Consider the following 19,893-nt stretch of genomic DNA (forward strand, 5'->3'; position numbering starts at 1 on the left):
AATAAAAATTAATTTTAATAATTTTGTTTCTATTTTTTTAAAATTCGTTTAATTAATTAATTAAAAATTATTTTTGAATCATTACACTAATCTTTTATATCAATTTTTTTAGGGTTTTAACTGTTATAGTTAATTATAATATGTTAGTTAAGTTAGTTATACAAAAACTATTATTATTATCATAAAAAAAGCAAAATTTTTATAAATCTATAATTAAGAATAGATAAAGAATAGCCAATCTCAAATTTTACAATACAAAACTATATTCCTCTTTTATATCACGTTAGATGAAATAATAAGAACTACAAAAAAATAATTATTTACATAATTTCTAAATCTCTCATTACATTTATCTTATTCTAAATAATAACTATTTTGTAAATTAAAAGCAAATTTATCATTATTTTTGGTTAATAATTTTAAAGTTTTATGATTATACGATAAAAGATATATTAAATTATGGTATATAACATGAGAAAATATTAAATACACCACGTCTAATATGATTTTACCATATGTACATACTTTAAATGAATTATGCAATTATAATAATTTTTTTTTGATAATGTGGGAACTCCAGCTACCGATGAGCCATTCGAATCCTTCGGTGTTGCACCAAGTGCCCGAAACCGCGTTTGCCTCCCCTAGATCTCGCTGTTCAGGTAAAGTTCCGAATGCGGTCATGGCTTTCGTTCGCCGATTGGACGTTCATCAATTTCAAGACCTAGGACCCATCTCCGGTGCACCACGCATATGATACGGTAATCCGCATCAATTGCTGGCTTCGCTAAGTATATCATTTAGGAATCAAACACACGATGCTTCTTCTTACATTCCGACGTCTTTCCACCATGCCATGATTTTTAAAGATATATTAAATTGTGGCGTTTTCATTTTTTTGTTTATTTTTTCTCTAAAAATTGGTAATGTATTTGTTTGCTTGTTTGTTTTTTCTTTTTGGTTTTTGTTTTTGTTTTTTTGTTTTTTTTGGCGAATCGAATAACAAATACCATCCAACCATTTGAGTTAGGTTTCTTCATTTAGAACCGCGAGAACCGCCTGAGTCGCGCGCTATGGAAAGCCCTAGAAGCTCAGGGCGGCCGAAATCTGGCCTCGTGAGTAAGGCCGCGTTTGGGTCTGCTACCGAGACTTTTCTCCGTTCTACACCAGTTGTACTTCTTTGCCACTTGCTCCTCAAACGCAGCCCTAGCCACTTGCGGCTCCATGGTCCTCGTTTTTTTCTCTGGTAAGCGCTTTTCTTTCAACTTTCCTGCTCTCCAAGCAACCCGGAAAGGTCTTATGCGTTTCGAGAATCAATATCTGTGTCATAAGCCTTAACTTTCTTTTAATTTTACGGCGTATAATCTGCCCATTTTGTTCGATTCACTTCCCTTCTGAAAGACCTTTCTTTTTTGGGTTTTGAGTTGACGAAGAAAGAAATTGATTGTTTTTTCTCATACCCTTCTCAGATTGATCCTTTCTGATCATGTTTGGTGCGTAAATAGAGAGAGAACGAGAGAGGGCTGGGAACAAAGAGGATGGCGGAAGCGAAGCACAGTCAGTATCCGTCGTGGAGTTCGGATCAATCCTCAACGGTTGAAATTGACAACAGCGTTTCTAAAATGTCAGAATCAATGTTTAGAGGGAGAAACGAAGCTTCTCTTTTTTCCCTCCCAGATAAAGCGTCTGATGGCAACTTGGGTTTCGTAGAGAGATCGTTCTCTGCGGCTGGTGCTGCCATCCTCTCTGCCGTCCTCGTCAATCCGCTTGATGTTGTTAAGGTATTGATTTTCTCTAAGTTATTAAGATACCCAATGTGCTTCTGTTCTACTTTTGTTTGTTTGTCTGATTGATTGATCGATTATTTCGTTCTCTGGTGTTGGGGGGGGGGGGGGGACGTGGGGGAGCACCTGAAACCATGATATTAGTTAATTTAGTTTATATGCTGTTTTTGTTAGGTATGCTTTCCTTTAAGTTTATGAAATGTCTATCGATTAGATGGTCCTGTTCATTTTGTTTGTTTGTTCTTTCTTTGGTTGATTGAGTGCCAGCCATGACCAATGGCATGGGTGTTAACTCCAACCATCTGGTCATATGTTAGGCTCAAGCTACTGAAACAGCCTTCCCTGATGTGGTAGCATGGTATCACACACCCTGCACTAGGTGCTTCATTTTGTATTTTTTTTTGTGGTCGATTATTGATTGCTCTGCGGGGCAGTGTTATGTAAGGAACACAAAAGACTATAATTTTGTTTGTTTTATTTTAATGCTATTTTTGTTTTCTGGAAGAAAATGAAAAACTAACCTCACTTAAGTGAAATAAGTGTTTGTCATTGAGTTCTCTTATTCATTTTTTCGTGATGTTGTGATATTCCTCTTTACTGCGATGAAGTGTGGCGTTCCTCTTTTCATAGTAGTATTTTTTTTCCTTGATATTCAATTTTTACTTGAACTTTATATTTCTAATTGGCTGCTATGTGTATGTTTCCGATGAAGTATTTCTCTTCCCTATTAATTTGACAAGTAGTACAATCTTCTTCTTATAACCTGCATTTTTGAATTTAATATGCTTTAGCCGTTTAGTGGTTCAATATATTGCGGATGAGTTTATTTGCCTTCAAGTTTTGTTGCCTTTGCTTGTCCTTGTGGAGTGATATGGATGCTTCTCTCTCTCTTTTGAATTATGATTGGTTGGGGATATTGGTCATTTTCTTTACTTTAGAATCTCTGTATCATACTTTTGTTTTTCAGTATCTATCATATTTGCTCCCCTTCATTATTCTGTTACTAAAGGATCATATTTTCTATCACCTTTTCAGCTTTAGGAAATTTTAAAATCAAGATTTATTCTTATTTCTGAACATCTTTGATTTATATCTTTCAGACAAGGTTGCAAGCACAGGCAGCTGGAGGTCCTTATTCACATCCACTCAGTAATATTAGAAGTCGGATGGCATATTTTGGACCAAACATGGTACGGATTCAATGACTACCTGCCCCCATTATTTTTGACAAGGAGTTTTGTGCGTTAGTTTAGCATAGAACTGCTTTCTAAATTTCAATAAAATTCACCCGATGGGGATTGTGAATCTGTAAAATTAGTAACTGAGACAGTCTTCAACCTCTCTTGTGTCTATTTGACTAAACAACTTCTTTCCTTTGGCCTTTTCCTAGATTCATTAATGTGCAGATTGAAAATGAAAAATTTAATGTTTAACTGATTTTTTGCATACCTGCATTAATATAGATCTAGACATGGGTGGAGTTTATCTCTTTGAGATTCATCTAAAATGTATGGTTTTTTTTTTTTTTTTTGCAATTTTAAATTTGCATCTATTCCTTTAGATCCTTTGGATCACCCATGGAAACAATAGCTTTCCATAGTATCACATATTGTTTTAACTAAACCAATTTGTATGTAGTGCTATTGTAATCTGCCTTCATCAGTTTATCATATTTGTTTTTTACTCAATTATATGTTTGTTTTAAACATTTACTAATATTTGTGCTGGCGGCTCTGTTTACCTGAGGATCACTATTTCATCTATTTCCCCCTATATAGAAGCATGCATTTCCATTGTAATTATAGAAAATTTACATGTTTATCAATGAAAAAATCAACAACGATTGTACTTTAGGGCCTGTTTGTTGCCATTTCTGTTCCCAATTTTTTTTTAATTTGATTGTGATAATTGAGGAAATAGGTGGCGACAAGCCAAGAAGTGAAAGTTGTGTTTTTTTTGGCTTTTATTTGCTGCAACAATAAGGTGCCAGCCTTTTAATATTCGGAGTTCACTTTTGTGGGTTACATATTTAAAGGAAGATAAATTCATTGAATTTTCTATGTGAACTTAAAATAAAATTTAAAGAAAATATTCATAAAATTTCTAAAATTTGAGCAAATAAAAAAATTCATTCCAAGAAATATTTTGACCATCTTCTGCCTTCATCTGCAATATAGTTTTCCTTGGACTACTAAGAGCGAGTTTAAATGTATTATTATCAAGTGATTTACATTTTTTACCATAATATTTTAAAATTATGGTCTTTTGTATTTTTAAAATTTTTAATTATAATTATATTTATTCATTGCTATTTGATCTAAGACAAAAATGAAATAAGTTCAATTTAGTTCTCAATTTGTTTCAGTTTTGGGTAATAAGTTAAATAAGTTGTCTTGTTTCAGTTTTTTAGTTTTTAAATTTTGGTTTTATTTTTCGTTTTTGTTTTTTGTCTTCATAATTTTTGACAATGATATCAAATGATCCCATAAGTGTTTTATCTGCTTAATCTTACTGATTTATGGTTCTGAAGTCTAAGCTCATAACCTAATCTAAATCCAAACCCTAGATATTTGGAAATTTTAACTTTTAATATTCATTAGACTCTGTTACATGCTAGCAAGTTTATGAGTAAAACATCATTGCTGGTGTTACAAGGCTTTGAGCTTTGATTTGGCTACTTCAGTTCACTCTGGTAAACCCAACTCTGTTATTTTATTCTTCCTCTATAGTTCAGAAATTTTTTCACTGCAGAGAACATGTAAACATGAACAGTCAGCATAAAAATTATAGAGAAATATGTCCATTGGGTTTGTAAGAAAAACTTGGTTTTTGTGTGCGTGTGTTGTGTAAGAATGTAGGATTTTCTAAAATTTCAGCAAGGCCAGGTGCCCTTACTATGTTGAATGTGGGTCCGCTGCAGCCTCTTTCTATTCATGCACAACTGCTAAGTGAACTTGAAGTGAAGAAGCCTTCCTATTGTATTTGTTATGTGTCTGTGCCTGACTTTCTCCTTCACAGACATGTTTCTGCATGAGTTGTACCTGGATTTGGTGATGTGTAACTGTATCATATTGTTATTAGCTACTAATTTTGCTTTGGCTATATGCTGTTTTAGATGTTTGCAGATCTAAGGTGTTCTCCATCATGCACCCGTGCTGGAATGCATGGGACTGTGGTGATCTGCCCCCCTGACTGTTTTCAATACAAAGGAACACTAGATGTGTTCTACAAAATAATTCGACAGGTTGGTGGAAAATATGTTCATATTTTTATTATATGAATAAGTGAGGTGTTTACCCAAAAGTAAATTTCATTTCAAATCCTGTCCATCCAACAACTATTCTATTGTTGAGGGGACAATGCTTATATGAATAATTCTTGGATTCAGATATGGATAATTGATATGGTATTACTTGTGTCCTAAAAAAGAAGACGTGCATGCAATGTGCAATATATATCTGGTTGATGATGTATACAAGTTATTTGCTTACTCAAAATTATACTGTTTTATTTGTTTATTATTTTGTGTAATGCTTATATTTGGACCTTTTTTATTCCCTGTCATACATATCGATCATTTTTAGATGTTTACCTAGAAGCCATGTTTTCAGGAAGGATTTGCCAGGCTATGGAGAGGCACAAATGCAGGTCTAGCACTAGCTGTACCCACGGTTAGTTTGTGCTTGCTTCAGGATTGTGTTGTATTAGGAGTCTGCTTTGTCTTGTGCATTTTTTGTTCACATATTCAAGGCAAGGTTTTGTTGATGTTATTTTTCTTCATGCAGGTGGGGATTTACCTACCATGTTACGACATTTTCCGCAATTGGATAGAGGATATTGCTTCCCAGAATGCGCCAAGTTTGATGCCATATGCCCCCTTAGTTGCTGGCTCTTTGGCACGCTCATTGGCTTGCACAACGTGCTATCCTATTGAGCTTGCTAGAACTCGTATGCAGGTAATTTTTTGTATTGATACTTGCGCTCTACAAATCCTTTGTTGGCACTGATAGATTCGGGATTCGTACACAATTAGCTAGTTATGGTCCACCAAGTGTTTTTTGGAGGATAGTGGTCATATGGCTGCTCTGAAACTTTTTAACTGTTGCACCACAAATTGCCCCCCTCTTGTTAGATTGTGAACAGTAAATGGAATAAATTATTTAGAGGCCATTTTTTTTAATAAATGAATATTCTGCCTCAGGGAAGCAGCGACTTATTTTAATGATAGAATCCCTTGGTTTATGTCATGAACAACAATGTACCATTTGTAATGATAAGATAAATTACTGGAAAGATAATTTTACCCAAGTTCTACTGCTTCAAAAAATTTTCTAATATTTCTCGTCCTGTATTTTTTTGTTAAAATTATTTTACAACTTTATTGATTGGATTTGTTTGCTAACATGAAGATGCTCCACCTTTCTGCATGGGATTTTTTCTGATGTTGCTATTGTTGATTTTGAGAATATAGGCTTTTAAGGTGACCCAGATTTGTAAGAAGCCTCCTGGAGTCTGGAAGACTTTACTTGGGGTTCTCTCCCATGTTAAGAGCACAGCCAACCTTCAGAACAACTGTAAGTTTTATCTTTTTTTTCTAACAAACACTGAATTTTTTGTGTGGGATGACCCACAGTTGGGTTCAAACCTTCAATATTGCTCCCCAAAAATTTGTTGGGACTGGGCTTATATTGGGATCACCTTTTTGTTGGAAGTGGAATCAGTTTGTATTAATTGAAATGTGAACTCATATGGTCTAACACTCCAATGTATGTGTGAGGAATCTAAGCTTCATGCTTGAGTTAGCTTTCATTTGAAAGCTTGAATCACTTTTTGGAACATGACAAGAGTTTTTGGAAAAATAAGACATCAGCTTTACCTATGTATAATGTGCCAGATATGATGTCTTGAAAACAGAGCTTTTGAGTTTTCATTTTCATGTTGTAAGGCTTTACATGCAATCTGTTGCAATTGTCATTGTTGAGCAAGCAAGACTTCTATAAAGTACGTAGATAATTTATTTTTTTAATTATCTTGGTGAATTATTTGTGTGATGCCTTTGTAAACCTACTAGCTGTGGACATACACTACATGTGTACTCCACAGACATTTTATCTTGGAAAGAGTGAAAGTTATGTAGGTTATGGTGTTAGTGAAATATCTGGGAAAGTTGTACACATTTTTAAATTTTAAAATCAGAATTATTTTATTAAATTACTTATGAATACTAGGTTTGTAAATCTTGTAAATAACTGATAACTTTTAAGACTGAGGGCATTTTAAGAATAGTAAGGTGGAAGAATGTTTGAAAACTTCCTCTTACTTTAATTAATGGTAGAGATTATGATGCCACCTCATCATATTCTCTCAAGCAGAGAGGGAGCTTCTGATTCATAACCAAAATCTCCAATGTCAGTTATTTTTTAATTGCTCATGGAAAATAACAATTTTCTTAGAATAAATACTACTCACCCTTACCAAGAAATAAGAAGAAAACGAGGAAAAGGAAAGTTCATCATCATTAGAGACATCTCTGTTGATGTTTAACCGTTCAAAGAATGCAGTTCCTTTTAAATCTGTACCTATATATATTGGTGAAATTATAATTTTGATTTAATTCTCTCTGCTGTAGCAGTGCAAAATTATCGCATCCTGTGGACTGGCCTTGGAGCACAGTTAGCTCGTGATGTCCCTTTCTCTGCAATTTGTTGGTCAACCCTTGAGCCTGTGAGATTATGTTCTTTTGAACTGCTCTGTGATAGATACATGAATTTCTGTATTTCCCATATGTTTTGATGGTTATTTCCTTTTCTCAATGTTTTCAGATCAGGAGGAAACTTCTTAATCTGGTGGGAGATGAAGCTAATGCTGCCAGTGTTCTTGGGGCAAACTTTTCTGCTGGGTTTGTTGCAGGAAGTCTTGCTGCTGCTGCCACATGTCCTTTGGATGTTGCAAAAACCCGAAGGCAGATAGAGGTGAGGCATTCTGGGCTGCCGTTTGTTTCTATTGAATTTTAGTACAAGACTGCACGATCTATATTTTGGGACCATACTCTTAAAACACGCGATCTGTTTTGTCTGCAAAGTAGAAGGCGAATAATGCATGATATGACTATACTACATGCAAATTTTGGAAAATAAATGAAATGATGGGGAAAAGTGAAAAAAAATAACAACTTTAACATTTTTTTTTGGAGGATTTTTTTTGGGGGGGGGGGTGGGTTGGGGGGATCGGATCTTCACCATCGGAATCAGACTCATGCAATTTTTTTGGACTGTTTTTCTGAATTGCAAAAGACCATAGGAGAATGCCTCTTTGTCTAGTAGTCATCCTATGGATGTTAGAGATGAGATGGAGTTGGGATAGGGTTTCTTTGTGGGATCATGGTTTGCATGTATGTCTACGTATATGTATATTATACAGAGGAGGTATATTGAGGGGCACTAGGGGGTGCCAACCAAAGTACAGCAGAAAGAAGAAAGGGAAAAAAAAAAAAAAAAAAACGAAGAAAGGGTCCAACTAACCAATATGTATAAAATGAGAGGTCCAACTAGCAGGCGTATACTTTGATATGCCGAGTTCCCCTATGTCAACAAGTATTGTTCAGCATTTTGTTCATTTGCGTAACATTTCAATACTTCCAGTAGATGTTGATACATCAAAATATCTTTCAACAGGCGCAGCATGTCTATTTGCTATCACCATATTAATATTAAAAACGGCTGTTAGTCATCTACTTGGCATATCAGTACTAGTAAGTAAATGTTGGTATCTCAAAATATCTTTCAACAGCTCCAGTGTTATTGGTGTAGTGTGTCCCATTTGTTATCACTATATTACTTAAAATATCAGAACCACTGTTGATATCCACCTCCATGTGATTTCTATGCAAGGGAAAGTAACGGTTGAAAGAGAAATGGACTACTTCCCAATTACTAGAGGCTGACTTCTGGGGTTATCATTCATACTTCCTGGTGGCATGGGAATCTATATGTTTATTGGGCTTGTTTAGGATTACTTTATGTGATGATTCCTAACAATATTATTTGGTTATTTTGTTGGAAGCACAATTTGTTTGAATATATGGAATAGAATTTTGCCAATAGTTAGTGAAAAAAAAACTGTTATTCCATAGAAATGTTAATTCCAAGTTACAACATAAGAGTTATTTTCAATTTGAATATATTTCTTTGATTCCAGAGAACAAAATTAATTAATATCTAGATCCGATATATATATATATATATATATATATATGACCGTGACTTTAGGTACAAATTTTCATTCCATTTTGATGCATTAGATATCTTTATTCTGACAATATGATGTAGTAGTTACAAAAAAACTAAAACCAAGTGTGAAAAAGGCAAACAGTAATGCTTTAATACTGAATAAAAAAGGGAAAAATTATTGAAAAGGCTGGAATGCCTGACAAAGTAGCTAAATTATGAGGGAAAAGTTTATAAAGAAGTGATGCCAGCTGTGCATAGAGTTATGGGTTTTTAGCAGCTATGAAATGTTTTTGAAAGCATTCAGTAAAAGGTCGCAGGTTTAAGTCGCTGAAATAGCCTCTGTAAATGCGGTGATAAACTTGATACGGTGTGGGAGCCTTTTGCATTGAGTGTTGCTTTGTTTAGTTGACTTTTATAACTTATAATAATGAAAAAGTTTATGATGATATTAGAGTACGAAAAAAGATATCAAACTAGATTTGCTAATGTCTTCTTCCCCGTTTTTCAGAAAGACCCAGCCAGGGCATTGAGGATGACTACGAGGCAAACACTTAGGGAGATTTGGAGGTATGCCCTGCTGTATCTACTATTTATATATTTGTCGTGACTGGTCTCTATGCTAAAATTAAACCAAAAGAATAAGAATTTGATATGGGTAATTTGCTGTGAGGGTTTCTGTAGTAGGCATGGTGCATTAATAAACCATCTTTTCGATGGCCTCTAACCAATCTAATGATCGTTAGCTTTCAATTCTATTATATTTAAAAACTGATATAATTCAGATTTGTGAAGCTTTGTTATGTAAATTAGTAATAGGCTGTTGGGTATTCTGTCAAAAAATAGTCCGTTGGGGTTTTTTATGAATGTCATGCATCTTGTGCACAAATCCCATGGAGATTGGCATCAAGCAATTAAGGGTTTTTGCTTTGTGATTGGAGCCAGACAATTTCATCATTTTTTAGGGTGTTACAGTGGCTGGTATTTTTGTTAAATGTTGTACAAACCATATGCATGAGGAGTCATCTAGGTCACGGCATATTTGAGGAATTCCGAGGGATGTGTCCAATTCCTTGTGAACGAGGGGTTGGGAAATGGGAATGAAGGTTTCCCCAAAAACATGGGAATTCCATTCTCATGCTTTCAATTTTATGGGGATCCATTGCCATGGTTATCCAATTTTTGGAACAAAATTGTTTCACTATTTTGGTTGGTTGGTCACTAATGGCCCAACAATTAGTATTATTTGAAATAATAATGAAAATTATTATTATATTTCAATTGGACGGTGTTATTATATTTATAATAGTAAATTATTATAATAATGAAAATAGAAAATAATAAAAATTGGAATGAATAAAATTATTATGCTATAATAATATAACATAATGGCTGATATTTTAAAATCACACTGCCTCCACTGTTGTGCTGAATGTATAGTTATTTTTCATAAATTGTTCATATAGAACTCAAGGGCATAATGTTGGTCTTTGGGGTTCTTACAACACAAACCAAGCAAAAAATTTCCCACAAGGCATCATACTCCCAGTGATGTGATTCTCAAGAATGACATTTCATAGGATTATTTTTGGTAACTATGAACAGAGTGCCTGAAGAAAAAAAGGAAGTGAAAGGAAAATTTGTCCTGAATGTAAATTGGAAATATATATCTGCATTAGTTCTCTTTTCATATTTGCATCTCATTTAGATACCCTCTATAGTTAAGGTTAGTTTGGATCAAGAATTTTACTTGGAGAGCCCCCACGGGCATGGAGCAGTGATAAAGCACGGAATGGTTAATATGGAGCATCGGAGGTTCGAATCCTGGCAGAGGCAAAGTCTGTGTGCTCTTTGTCGCCCCCTCCGGGGGTCCCGTCCGCACTTTCCAGGGGGGTCCACTGGAGGAGATTTGCCGTCCGAACGTTCAGCCTGAGTGTGTATAAGCTGTAAACCGCATCCGGCTTAATGACAGGTGGCGCACTCTGGGGGGGTGGGGCGGGGCGTCACTTCGGGGGGTCCAAAGGGCTCGTCAGTGGCTGGAGTCCCCACGTTATTTTTTTTTTAAAAAAAAAGGGAATTTAACTTGGAGAAAGGGAAGGAAAGTAAAGGAAAACGAGGGAACTCATTTTCTCTTATATATTTTTCTCTATTAAATACTATTAAAAATCAAAATTTATTTTAATATGTCTAAAAATTAGGAAAAATTAAATATTAATTATGTTTAAAATCAAAAATTGCTCATAGATTGGTTATATTTTTTTTATTTTCTTTCTCACTTCTCTTTATAATCAAACATGAAAAATTGAAATGGGGGCTTATTGTTTATTTACTTATTTGAAGTTTGTTGTTTAGCACCAAATTATGGTGGAAGCTGGTTAAGCTTTTCTCCCGATTTATTTTGTTTGAAGGGTTTTGTTGATAGCGAACTAATGGTGATGTAGGACGGTTCTAAGTAGCCTAGTCCTACGGTTGACCCTCTTTGTAGCACACAAACAATATCACAATCTATGGGAAGAATTGAATTAACTAAGCATGAACATCACAAACATATTCTAATGATCACAAGTTGTTGAGATTTTGAAAGCATATATGATTTGGTTTAAAAGCCCTTAGTTGATCATTTCATTCAAGTAATCAAGTTCACTTTAAAAGATGTTATATTATAAGTCTTAGATCACAAGTCCTAGCATGCAAATCAAATATCCTTAAGCACGGTACTAGCAAGCATGTTTATGTTGAAAATCTAGGAAGAGTCAAAGAGAATGAACAAGGTTTTTCAATTAAGGATTTAGGTAGAGTTTCAAGGCTTACAAGGTACTTTTAGGGGCTGTTTTAGATGGTCACAGAGAAGGAATTGAAACGAGCTTACCAAAAGGTTCGGAATGTCAAACACCAAGACACACGAGCACTCGATCGCACCACGAACAAGCTTGTTAATCCTTAGGAATCTTGAGACAAGAATGAAGCTTGAGGAAGGTTGTGGCTGTGAGTTATGAAAGAGGAGTGGGCGTGTAGTGTTGATGATGACGTTGATGTTGTTGTGGTCTCTCACCACCCAATCTTCGGGGAGACGGGACGTAGCCTCACACTACTCACTCACAAGGAGAGGAACAAGATTCATAAGTTCAAGCAAAGGCTTCCTTTTCAATTGATAATGCGAAGATACCTTTTACAATACAAGTGATGATATAATAATAGCCTTACATAAGCATGCACATGACTTGCACATGACTTCTTAAGATATTAAAGAAAGTACAAAAGTAAAATAAAACATTTAAAACATAGTTAATGAGGTTCTTAGGAAATAGTTTGTGATACGAAATAGGTGCCTTGGAATTAGAATAATTATGATAGTGGAGTTTAGAAACTTAAAATGAAATAAATGCTTCTTGAAAAAACAACTCTTTGATTTGCAAGTTGTCATCCTCTTTCAAAGCTAGCTTCCAAGAGAAGCTTCAATTGTGGCAAATAAAGTTCACATCCAATGGTGGACTTTGGATGGTTGTCCACATGTCACAATATCCGTGAAATATACTCGAGGTGCATGTTGATCCTCAAGCTTCATTCTTGTCTCAAGATTCCTAAGGGTTGAGAAGGACATCATCTTTAAGAATCCAACTGCTTTTTGATAGTGGCTTCTCTTTCCATTTGATTAGAAACTTTTGATATGTTCCAGCTTGTGTGTTTGTTATTTTAACATCTAGAATGTCTTCAATTTGCTAGAGTTTCTTTGGTGGGACTAATGGTAGTGGTAAAGGTAAATTTGGCTTTTTTGATGCAACTAGAGTTATGAATGGTGTAGGTTCATCTGCAGGGTTAGTAGGGCTAGGTTCTGCAAAAGAATTAGCTTTTAGAAAAGACGTTTGATCTTCATCGTTAAATACATTGCTTATACCAAAATTATCAGGAATATCTAACATGTAAGCATTAGAACTTATTTTCTTGAGAACTTTGAATGGTCCCATCTTTTTGGTATGAAGCTTTCTTACCTTTTCTGAAGAAATCCGTTCGGGGCGAATTCAAACCATAACCATATCACTCGAAAATTCCTGCAACCTGCGATGTATATTAGCAATAGATATATATTGCTCATTGCTTAAATTAATTTTCATTCTTATCTAAGAGTGTATATCATGTATGTGCTTTGAAAATGTATCAGCCTGCCCTCTCACTCTAGATTCAGGTAATGGTAATGAGATCTACAGGCTTCTTAGGACTATATCCTGTAACAACCTGAAATGGGCTAAGTCTTGTGGTCCTATTCACTGAACTATTGAATGCAAATGCACCCATAGGAAGACATAAATCCCAAGCTATGATGTTCTCACCTACCAAACATCTCAATAGGTTCCCAAGGATCCTATTCACCACTTTAGTCTGCCCATCAGTCTGTGGGTGATATGCACTAGAAAATTTGAGCTTAGTACCTAGTAATGCTCATACGGTTTTCTAGAAGTAGCTCACAAACTTCGCATCACTATAAAAAACAATGGTTTTGGGAAGACCATGAAGTTTCACTACTTCCTTGAAAAATACAATGGCAATCTTGTAGGCATAATATTTTTTATTGCATGGAATAAAATGTGTCATTTTTGAAAATCTGCCCACAAAAACAAACATTGAATCATTTCCCCTGACAGTCCTAGGGAGACCTAACACAAAGTTTATACTGATGTCATGCCATGGGATGTGTGGCATGGGCAAAGGGGTATACAGTCCTGATTTTTGTTTCCTACTCTTCGCTGTTTGACAAGTACGACATTGTGAAACAATCCTAGCAAACATTTTTCTTCAGACTAGGCCATTAGAACCTATCCTCAAGCATAACTATGATCTTATCTCTACCGAAGTGACCCGTAGCACCTCCAACATGTAATTCCCAAATCAGCTGGTCACGTAGAGATGTGAATGGGATACACAGTCTAGCTTCTCTAAAAAGAAATACATCATGAATCACAAAGTCTGTGTGAGATTTAGGAACTCCCTGTAGTAAATCAAAAAAGATATCACAAAAATCTTTACACTGAGAGTACTGTTGCTTGATGCTATCTAAGCCAACAAGTTAGACTTGAAGAGTTTGTATGGTGGCTACAACTTAGCTCAAAGCATCAGCAGCCTTGTTCTCAACACCAGCTCAGTGTTTGAGTACAAAGGTGTATTGCTGTATGTACTTGACCCATTTCATATGTTTATGTCCTAGCTTCTTTTGAGTATGTAAATATCTAAGGGCTTGGTGGTCTTAGTACAAGACAAACTCCTGAGAAAGGAGTTAGCGACTCCAGTGTTGTAGTGACTGTACTACAACATAAAATTCCCCGTCATAGGTAGAATACCGCTGTTTTGCCTCATTCAACTTCTTACTAAAGAAGGTTATGGGGTGGCCCTCTTGACTAAGTACTCCTTCAATGCCTACACCTCAGGCGTCACATGCAACCTCAAATAATTTCTAGAAATTTGGGAGGCCTAGCAATGATGCCTTAGTCATCAAATCTTTTATATCCAATAAGTCTTTTGTCGCAGATTTCGACCATGTAAATTCTCCTTTCTTAAGGCAGTTTGTAATGGGGGCTATGATGGTGCTAAAGTTCCTACTGAACCTCCTGTTGAATGTGGCTAATCTATGAAATCTCCTCGCATCATGTATGTTCCGTAGAGTAGGTCAATCTATAATGGCTTTGACCTTATTAGGGTCAACAGAAACGTCATGCTTAGAGACAACAAAACCAAGGAAGATGACGTGTGTAATCATGCAAGTACACTTCTTTAAATTGGCATCTCTAAAACCTCAAACACTCTCCTCAAATGGACAAAGTGCTCCTTCCTAGTCTGGCTATAGATCAATATATCATCAAAGTAGACTACAAGGAAGTGTCCAATGAAAGACCTTAATATCTGAGTCATAACTCTTATGAAAGTGTTTGGTGCGTTAGTTAGCCCAAATGGCATGACTAATCACTCATATAACCCATCATTCGTCTTGAAGGCAATTTTCTACTCATGTCCCAGTTTAATCCTAATATGATGGTATCTACTTTTAAGGTCTATCTTTGAAAAAATCTTGGATCCTACCATATGATCAAGCGTATCATCTAGTTTAGGCATGGAAAACCTATGCTTGAGGGTGATCTTGTTGATTGCTCTACTATCGATGCACATCCTCCAAGTGCCATCTTTCTTGGGAGTGAGGAGAGCAGGGCAGGCACATGGACTCATGCTCTCCTAAATAAAACCCTTCTCTCAGTTCATTAACTTGTTTCATCAACTTCTCATTCTTTCGAGTTCATTCTATAATGTGGTAAATTAGACAGAGATGAACCAGGATCAAGGTCAATGACATGTTGAATGTCTCTTATGGGAGGTGACTTACTAGGTGGCTCAGAGATGACATCTTCAAACTCGGAAAGTATGGGTGATACTTCCAGTGGTGTTTCATGCTCTAGAAGGGGTGCCTTATTATCCCTAGTAACAATCACATACACTACCTTTGTATCTTGACTCTCCTACTCGAACTACTTTTTATTCATGATATTCAATGATTTTCCACTAGTTTTTGTCTTTTCCTCCTTTGTCTCGCCTTTCGGCTCTAGTGGTTCAAAACAATTCTTTTGCCATTACACCTAAAGGAATAAGTGGTGGCACGTTTATTATGTGAGACATTCAAATTATACAATCAAGATCGTCCTAACAAAATATGGGCAACGTCCATAGGAAGGACATCACACCAAATCTCATTCTCATAGTCACCAATCTTAATGGGGATTAGACATCTATGGCTCATGGGCATGATAGTGGCATCGACCCAAGCTATCTTCTACGGTTGTGGGTATGGCTCAACTTTCAATACCAACTTCTCAGTTGCAGATTTAGACACAACATTTATACAACTACCACCATTTATGATCATCTTGCAACTTTTACTCCCACACTTTATGTAAGTATGGAAAATAGAAGTTTGACGCCAATCCTCTTGATCCTTGGGAATAATCGTAATGCTTCTCATCACACTCAACTGGGCACTCTCATCTGGGTCACTTGACAACTCATCCTCACTAGGTACAACTTCAGGAACATATACTTGATCCTCCTTTGGCTCGTCCTCACCATCTTCCCTATCAACTGCCAAGTTCCTGGTGGGACATTGTTTGGCATAGTGTCCTTGTTTATGATACCTGAAACACACTGCATTGCCAGAACTCTTGCAAGAGGATCCAGTCATGGGTACTAGTCGCTTGTCCATAGGCTGCTGGACTGTGGGATTGCTCCTTCGAGAGGTGACTTGACCTACTTGCACTAGACGAGACTTGTCATAACTCTGTACCTTTCAAGAGTATGACTCATTTGAAGAGGTACCAAACCGTTTTCCCATGGACCCTTTATTCATTTGCTCAAAGTCATGAGCTAAATTATAGGCTTGTTCAAGGGACTCAATGTGATGGGGAAACAATTCTCTCCTGAGTTCAGGCTTTAATCCTATGCGAAATCGAGAGATTTGCTGACTAACAGTCTTATAGACACCACATATTATAGACTACTCATCGAATTGACTTATGTATTCTGACATGGTCATGCTACCCTGACTCAAACTGTAGAGCTGATCCATAATGCGCTCTTTATAGCTAAGGGGTGCATACTTCTTTCTGAACCTATCCTTCATGAGGCCTCAATGCTCAATGGGCCTATGATCTAACATCGCCTCTTGCCTCTCGACATTCAACCAATGGAGCTTGGCTTGTCCCGTCAACCTCATTTTGCAAACTTAATCCGATGAGGGTCAGTCATCCTATACCAGTCAAAATAGGGATCCATCTTAGTCATCCAATCTTGGAAGACTTTAGGGTCCATCTATCCATCATAGGTGGGGGCCTCTATCTTCATCTACCTCATCACATCCTCGTAAGGATCATGATGGTCCCTACGGTAACATCTCCTACCTTGAAAGTCATCAATGTCATAGTCCTCATCACCCCAATGTTGGGCATAGGGCTTATGACGTGGGGGTCTCCTAACAAAGTCAACTTGGCGATTCACTCGCCTTTGTGGAGGAAGAGGTTGTCTTTTTTTAAGAGGCATAGGTGGCTCTTTAGGCTGTTCATCATCATTGCCTCGCTCAAGGGGCGGCTCTAAATTGTCTTGGGCTGGGTTATGGACTAGTTCCAACCTATCTAGTATGTGGCGGGTCTCAACTAGCTCTTGATTCAAGTCATGGACTTGATCTTGAAGCTCATCTATTGAGGCATCTCTCTTAACATTAGTCCTATGACCTCGGTAAGGATTCCCGGCTCGAGTAGACATCCTAGGGGTTGGGGAAGGATTTGGCCAACACTAGGGCAGCCCTTTTGGAATGGTGTTTGGTCACACAAAGTAGGTTCAAATGTGAACCTAACCTATGCTCTGATACCAATATGATGTAGGGCTGTTCTAAGTAGCCCTTGGTTGATCCTCTTTGTAGCACACACAATATTACGATCTATGAGAAGAATTGAATTGACCAAACATGAACATCACAAACATATTTTAATGATCACAAGTTGTTGAAATTTTGAAAACATATATGATTTGGTTTAAAAGCCTTTAGTTGATCATTTCATTCAAGTAATCAAAGAAGTCTTGGATCACAAGTCTTATCAAATATCCCTAAGTACGGTACTAGCAAGCATGTTCATGTTGAAAATCTAGGAAGAGTCCAAGAGAATGAACAAGGTTTTACAATCAAGGATTCGGTTAGACTTTCAAGGCTTACAAGGTATTTTTAGGGGCTGTTTTAGATGGTCACAAAGAAGGTATTGAAACAAGCTTACCAAAAGGTTCGGAATGTCAAATACCAAGACACACGAGTACTCGATCGCACCATGAACTAGCTTGTTGATCCTTAGGAATCTTGAGACAAGCATGAAGCTTGGGGAAGGTTGTGACTGTGAGCTATGAAAGAGGAGTGAGCGTGTAGTGTTGATGATGACGTTGATGTTGTCGTGGTCTCTCACCATCCAATCTTCGGGGAGACGGGACGTAGCCTTACTCTACTCACTCACAAGGAGAGGAACAAGATTCATAAGTTCAAGCAAAGACTTCCTTTTCAATTGATAATGCGAAGACACCTTTTACAATACAAGTGATGATATAATTATAGCCTTACATGAGCATGCACATGACTTGCACATGGCTTCTTAAGATATTAAAGAAAGTACAAAAGTAAAATAAAACATTTAAAACATAGGTAATGAGGTTCCTAGGAAATAGTTTGTCATAGGAAATAGGTGCCTTGGAATTAGAATAATTATGATAGTGGAGTTTAGAAACTTAAAATGAAATAAATGCTTCTTGAAAAAAACAAGACTCTTTACTTGCAAGTTGTCATGCTTCTTGAAAAAACCAAGACTCCTTGACTTGCAAGTTGTCATCCTCTTTTCAAGCTAGCTTCACATCCAATGGTGGACTTAAGGTGGTCGTCCATGTGTCACAATATCCGTGAAAGATACTCAAGGTGCATGTTGATCCCCATCAAATGGCCTGAAATATGAATGGGTAAACCCCATTTAAGTTGCGCCTCACCTCGGCAATTTGTGAGAATGGTGATTCGTAACCTTACTGACACTATGAGCTAGTGGATTGTTGGCCCACATGCTAGTTTGGCTGGCCTTATGAAGCTAAAACTTAATTTTGCAAGCTTCTTGTGCACATGAAGCTGGTCGCTTAGTAATTTTCATGGTAGAGCTGAAGAAATAATGTGATTTAGAAAAAAAGAGTGCAAATTGTGACAAGATTCTAAACAGCGTAGCGGTAGTTTGTGCCAATATGACATTATTGATGGTATGCTTTTTATGTTGCAGACATTTGAAAGAGAGATTAAAGTTTACACATGTATTTTGCATATATTGTACATGCTCCACACTAATATTCTAAGCTTTCTGTTGTGATAATCATTTCATACCTTGGCTCAACTGTTTACTGATGCCTGAGTTTAATATTTTGGTTGGAACAGGGATGGGGGGATGAAGGGACTGTTTACTGGAGTAGGCCCTCGTGTTGGCCGTGCAGGTCCCTCAGTTGGGATTGTTGTTTCGTTTTACGAAGTTGTGAAGTATGTTCTACATCACCAGTTCAGGACTTCTTGACAGATAGGGAATGCTTCCGATCGATCTCACCTATGGATATCTTGGAGATTTGCTCGTTCATTGTAGAAGCAGTCTTTGTCGACTAATTAGCATGGATAGAAACTCAAATATTGAAGAAACTTTCACGGGCCTTTGTGGATAAACTTCGTATAGATAGCAAAATCCAATTTTTGACCCTTGTAGGTCCTTTCCCCCAATTTTGGCCGACGTAGGTACCCACTATCTACTTCATGGGTTGGAGCAGAAATTCTGTTGCTCGCTTGGACTGAAATCCAATAGCAATTTTCTTCTTCCCCACATTTGATTACAAAGTTTTGATTTGAATTCTTTCCCCCCACCCCCCCCCCCCCCACCTTTTTTTTTTTTCCTCTTGGTTGGGAATGGGGGAGAACAATTATGGAGATTTTCCAACTGTTTGTATATAATCAGTGGCTGCAGCCTTCAGGTTAAACTCGTGTTATCATAAAGAAATGAATCGCATTTTGATGGCAGCTGAGATGGTACCTAATGCTCCCGGCTGAAGGGTAATTGGCGCTTGAATTCAAAATTGTTGTCCATGGTTTACATGAATTACGTTAAGTCACTTGAGCATTGAAGTGTTAAGGTAAGTGCAGTGCAGGGTATGTGGTGTGTCTGAGATGGATACCAGTGCTGATACCTGTTTTCCTTTGCACTCTTTTAAGGTTCATGTGAATTATCCCCACGGTCCTCGCTTCCTGTGAATCACGTAAATGGTGGAAATAACAAGATTGTGTTGTGGGGAGTTTGTAG

General features: G+C 36.8%; 1 protein-coding gene across 4 annotated transcripts; it reads left to right on the top strand.

Annotated features, from left to right (window-relative positions):
* The first annotated feature begins 1,030 nt into the window (after positions 1–1,030).
* LOC131145962 (mitochondrial carrier protein MTM1-like) lies at positions 1,031–19,613 on the top strand. 4 transcript variants are annotated; one of them, XM_058095147.1, is made up of 11 exons: positions 1,031–1,246; positions 1,470–1,781; positions 2,885–2,974; positions 4,900–5,028; positions 5,396–5,455; positions 5,570–5,740; positions 6,256–6,358; positions 7,414–7,508; positions 7,607–7,756; positions 9,522–9,580; positions 18,990–19,613. In XM_058095147.1, exons 2-11 carry the CDS (start codon positions 1,539–1,541, stop codon positions 19,120–19,122), a joined length of 1,233 nt encoding a protein of 410 aa, XP_057951130.1. In that variant the 5' UTR covers positions 1,031–1,246; positions 1,470–1,538; the 3' UTR covers positions 19,123–19,613. The 4 variants fall into 4 exon arrangements, with proteins under 4 accessions (XP_057951130.1, XP_057951132.1, XP_057951131.1 ...); XM_058095149.1 differs by having other exon boundaries at positions 7,417–7,508; XM_058095148.1 differs by having other exon boundaries at positions 1,506–1,781.
* The last annotated feature ends 280 nt before the right edge of the window (positions 19,614–19,893 follow it).

The sequence above is a fragment of the Malania oleifera genome, chromosome 13 (genome assembly GCF_029873635.1).
Source record: "Malania oleifera isolate guangnan ecotype guangnan chromosome 13, ASM2987363v1, whole genome shotgun sequence".
NCBI lineage: Eukaryota > Viridiplantae > Streptophyta > Magnoliopsida > Santalales > Ximeniaceae > Malania > Malania oleifera.

Bases quoted from the DNA above. Each gene is read 5' to 3' on its own strand.
- LOC131145962 (XM_058095147.1), top strand. From the start codon at position 1,539: ATGGCGGAAGCGAAGCACAGTCAGTATCCGTCGTGGAGTTCGGATCAA. The intron at 2,975-4,899 runs GTACGGATTCAA...ATGCTGTTTTAG, and splicing joins CATATTTTGGACCAAACATG to ATGTTTGCAGATCTAAGGTG. The intron at 5,741-6,255 runs GTAATTTTTTGT...TTGAGAATATAG, and splicing joins TTGCTAGAACTCGTATGCAG to GCTTTTAAGGTGACCCAGAT.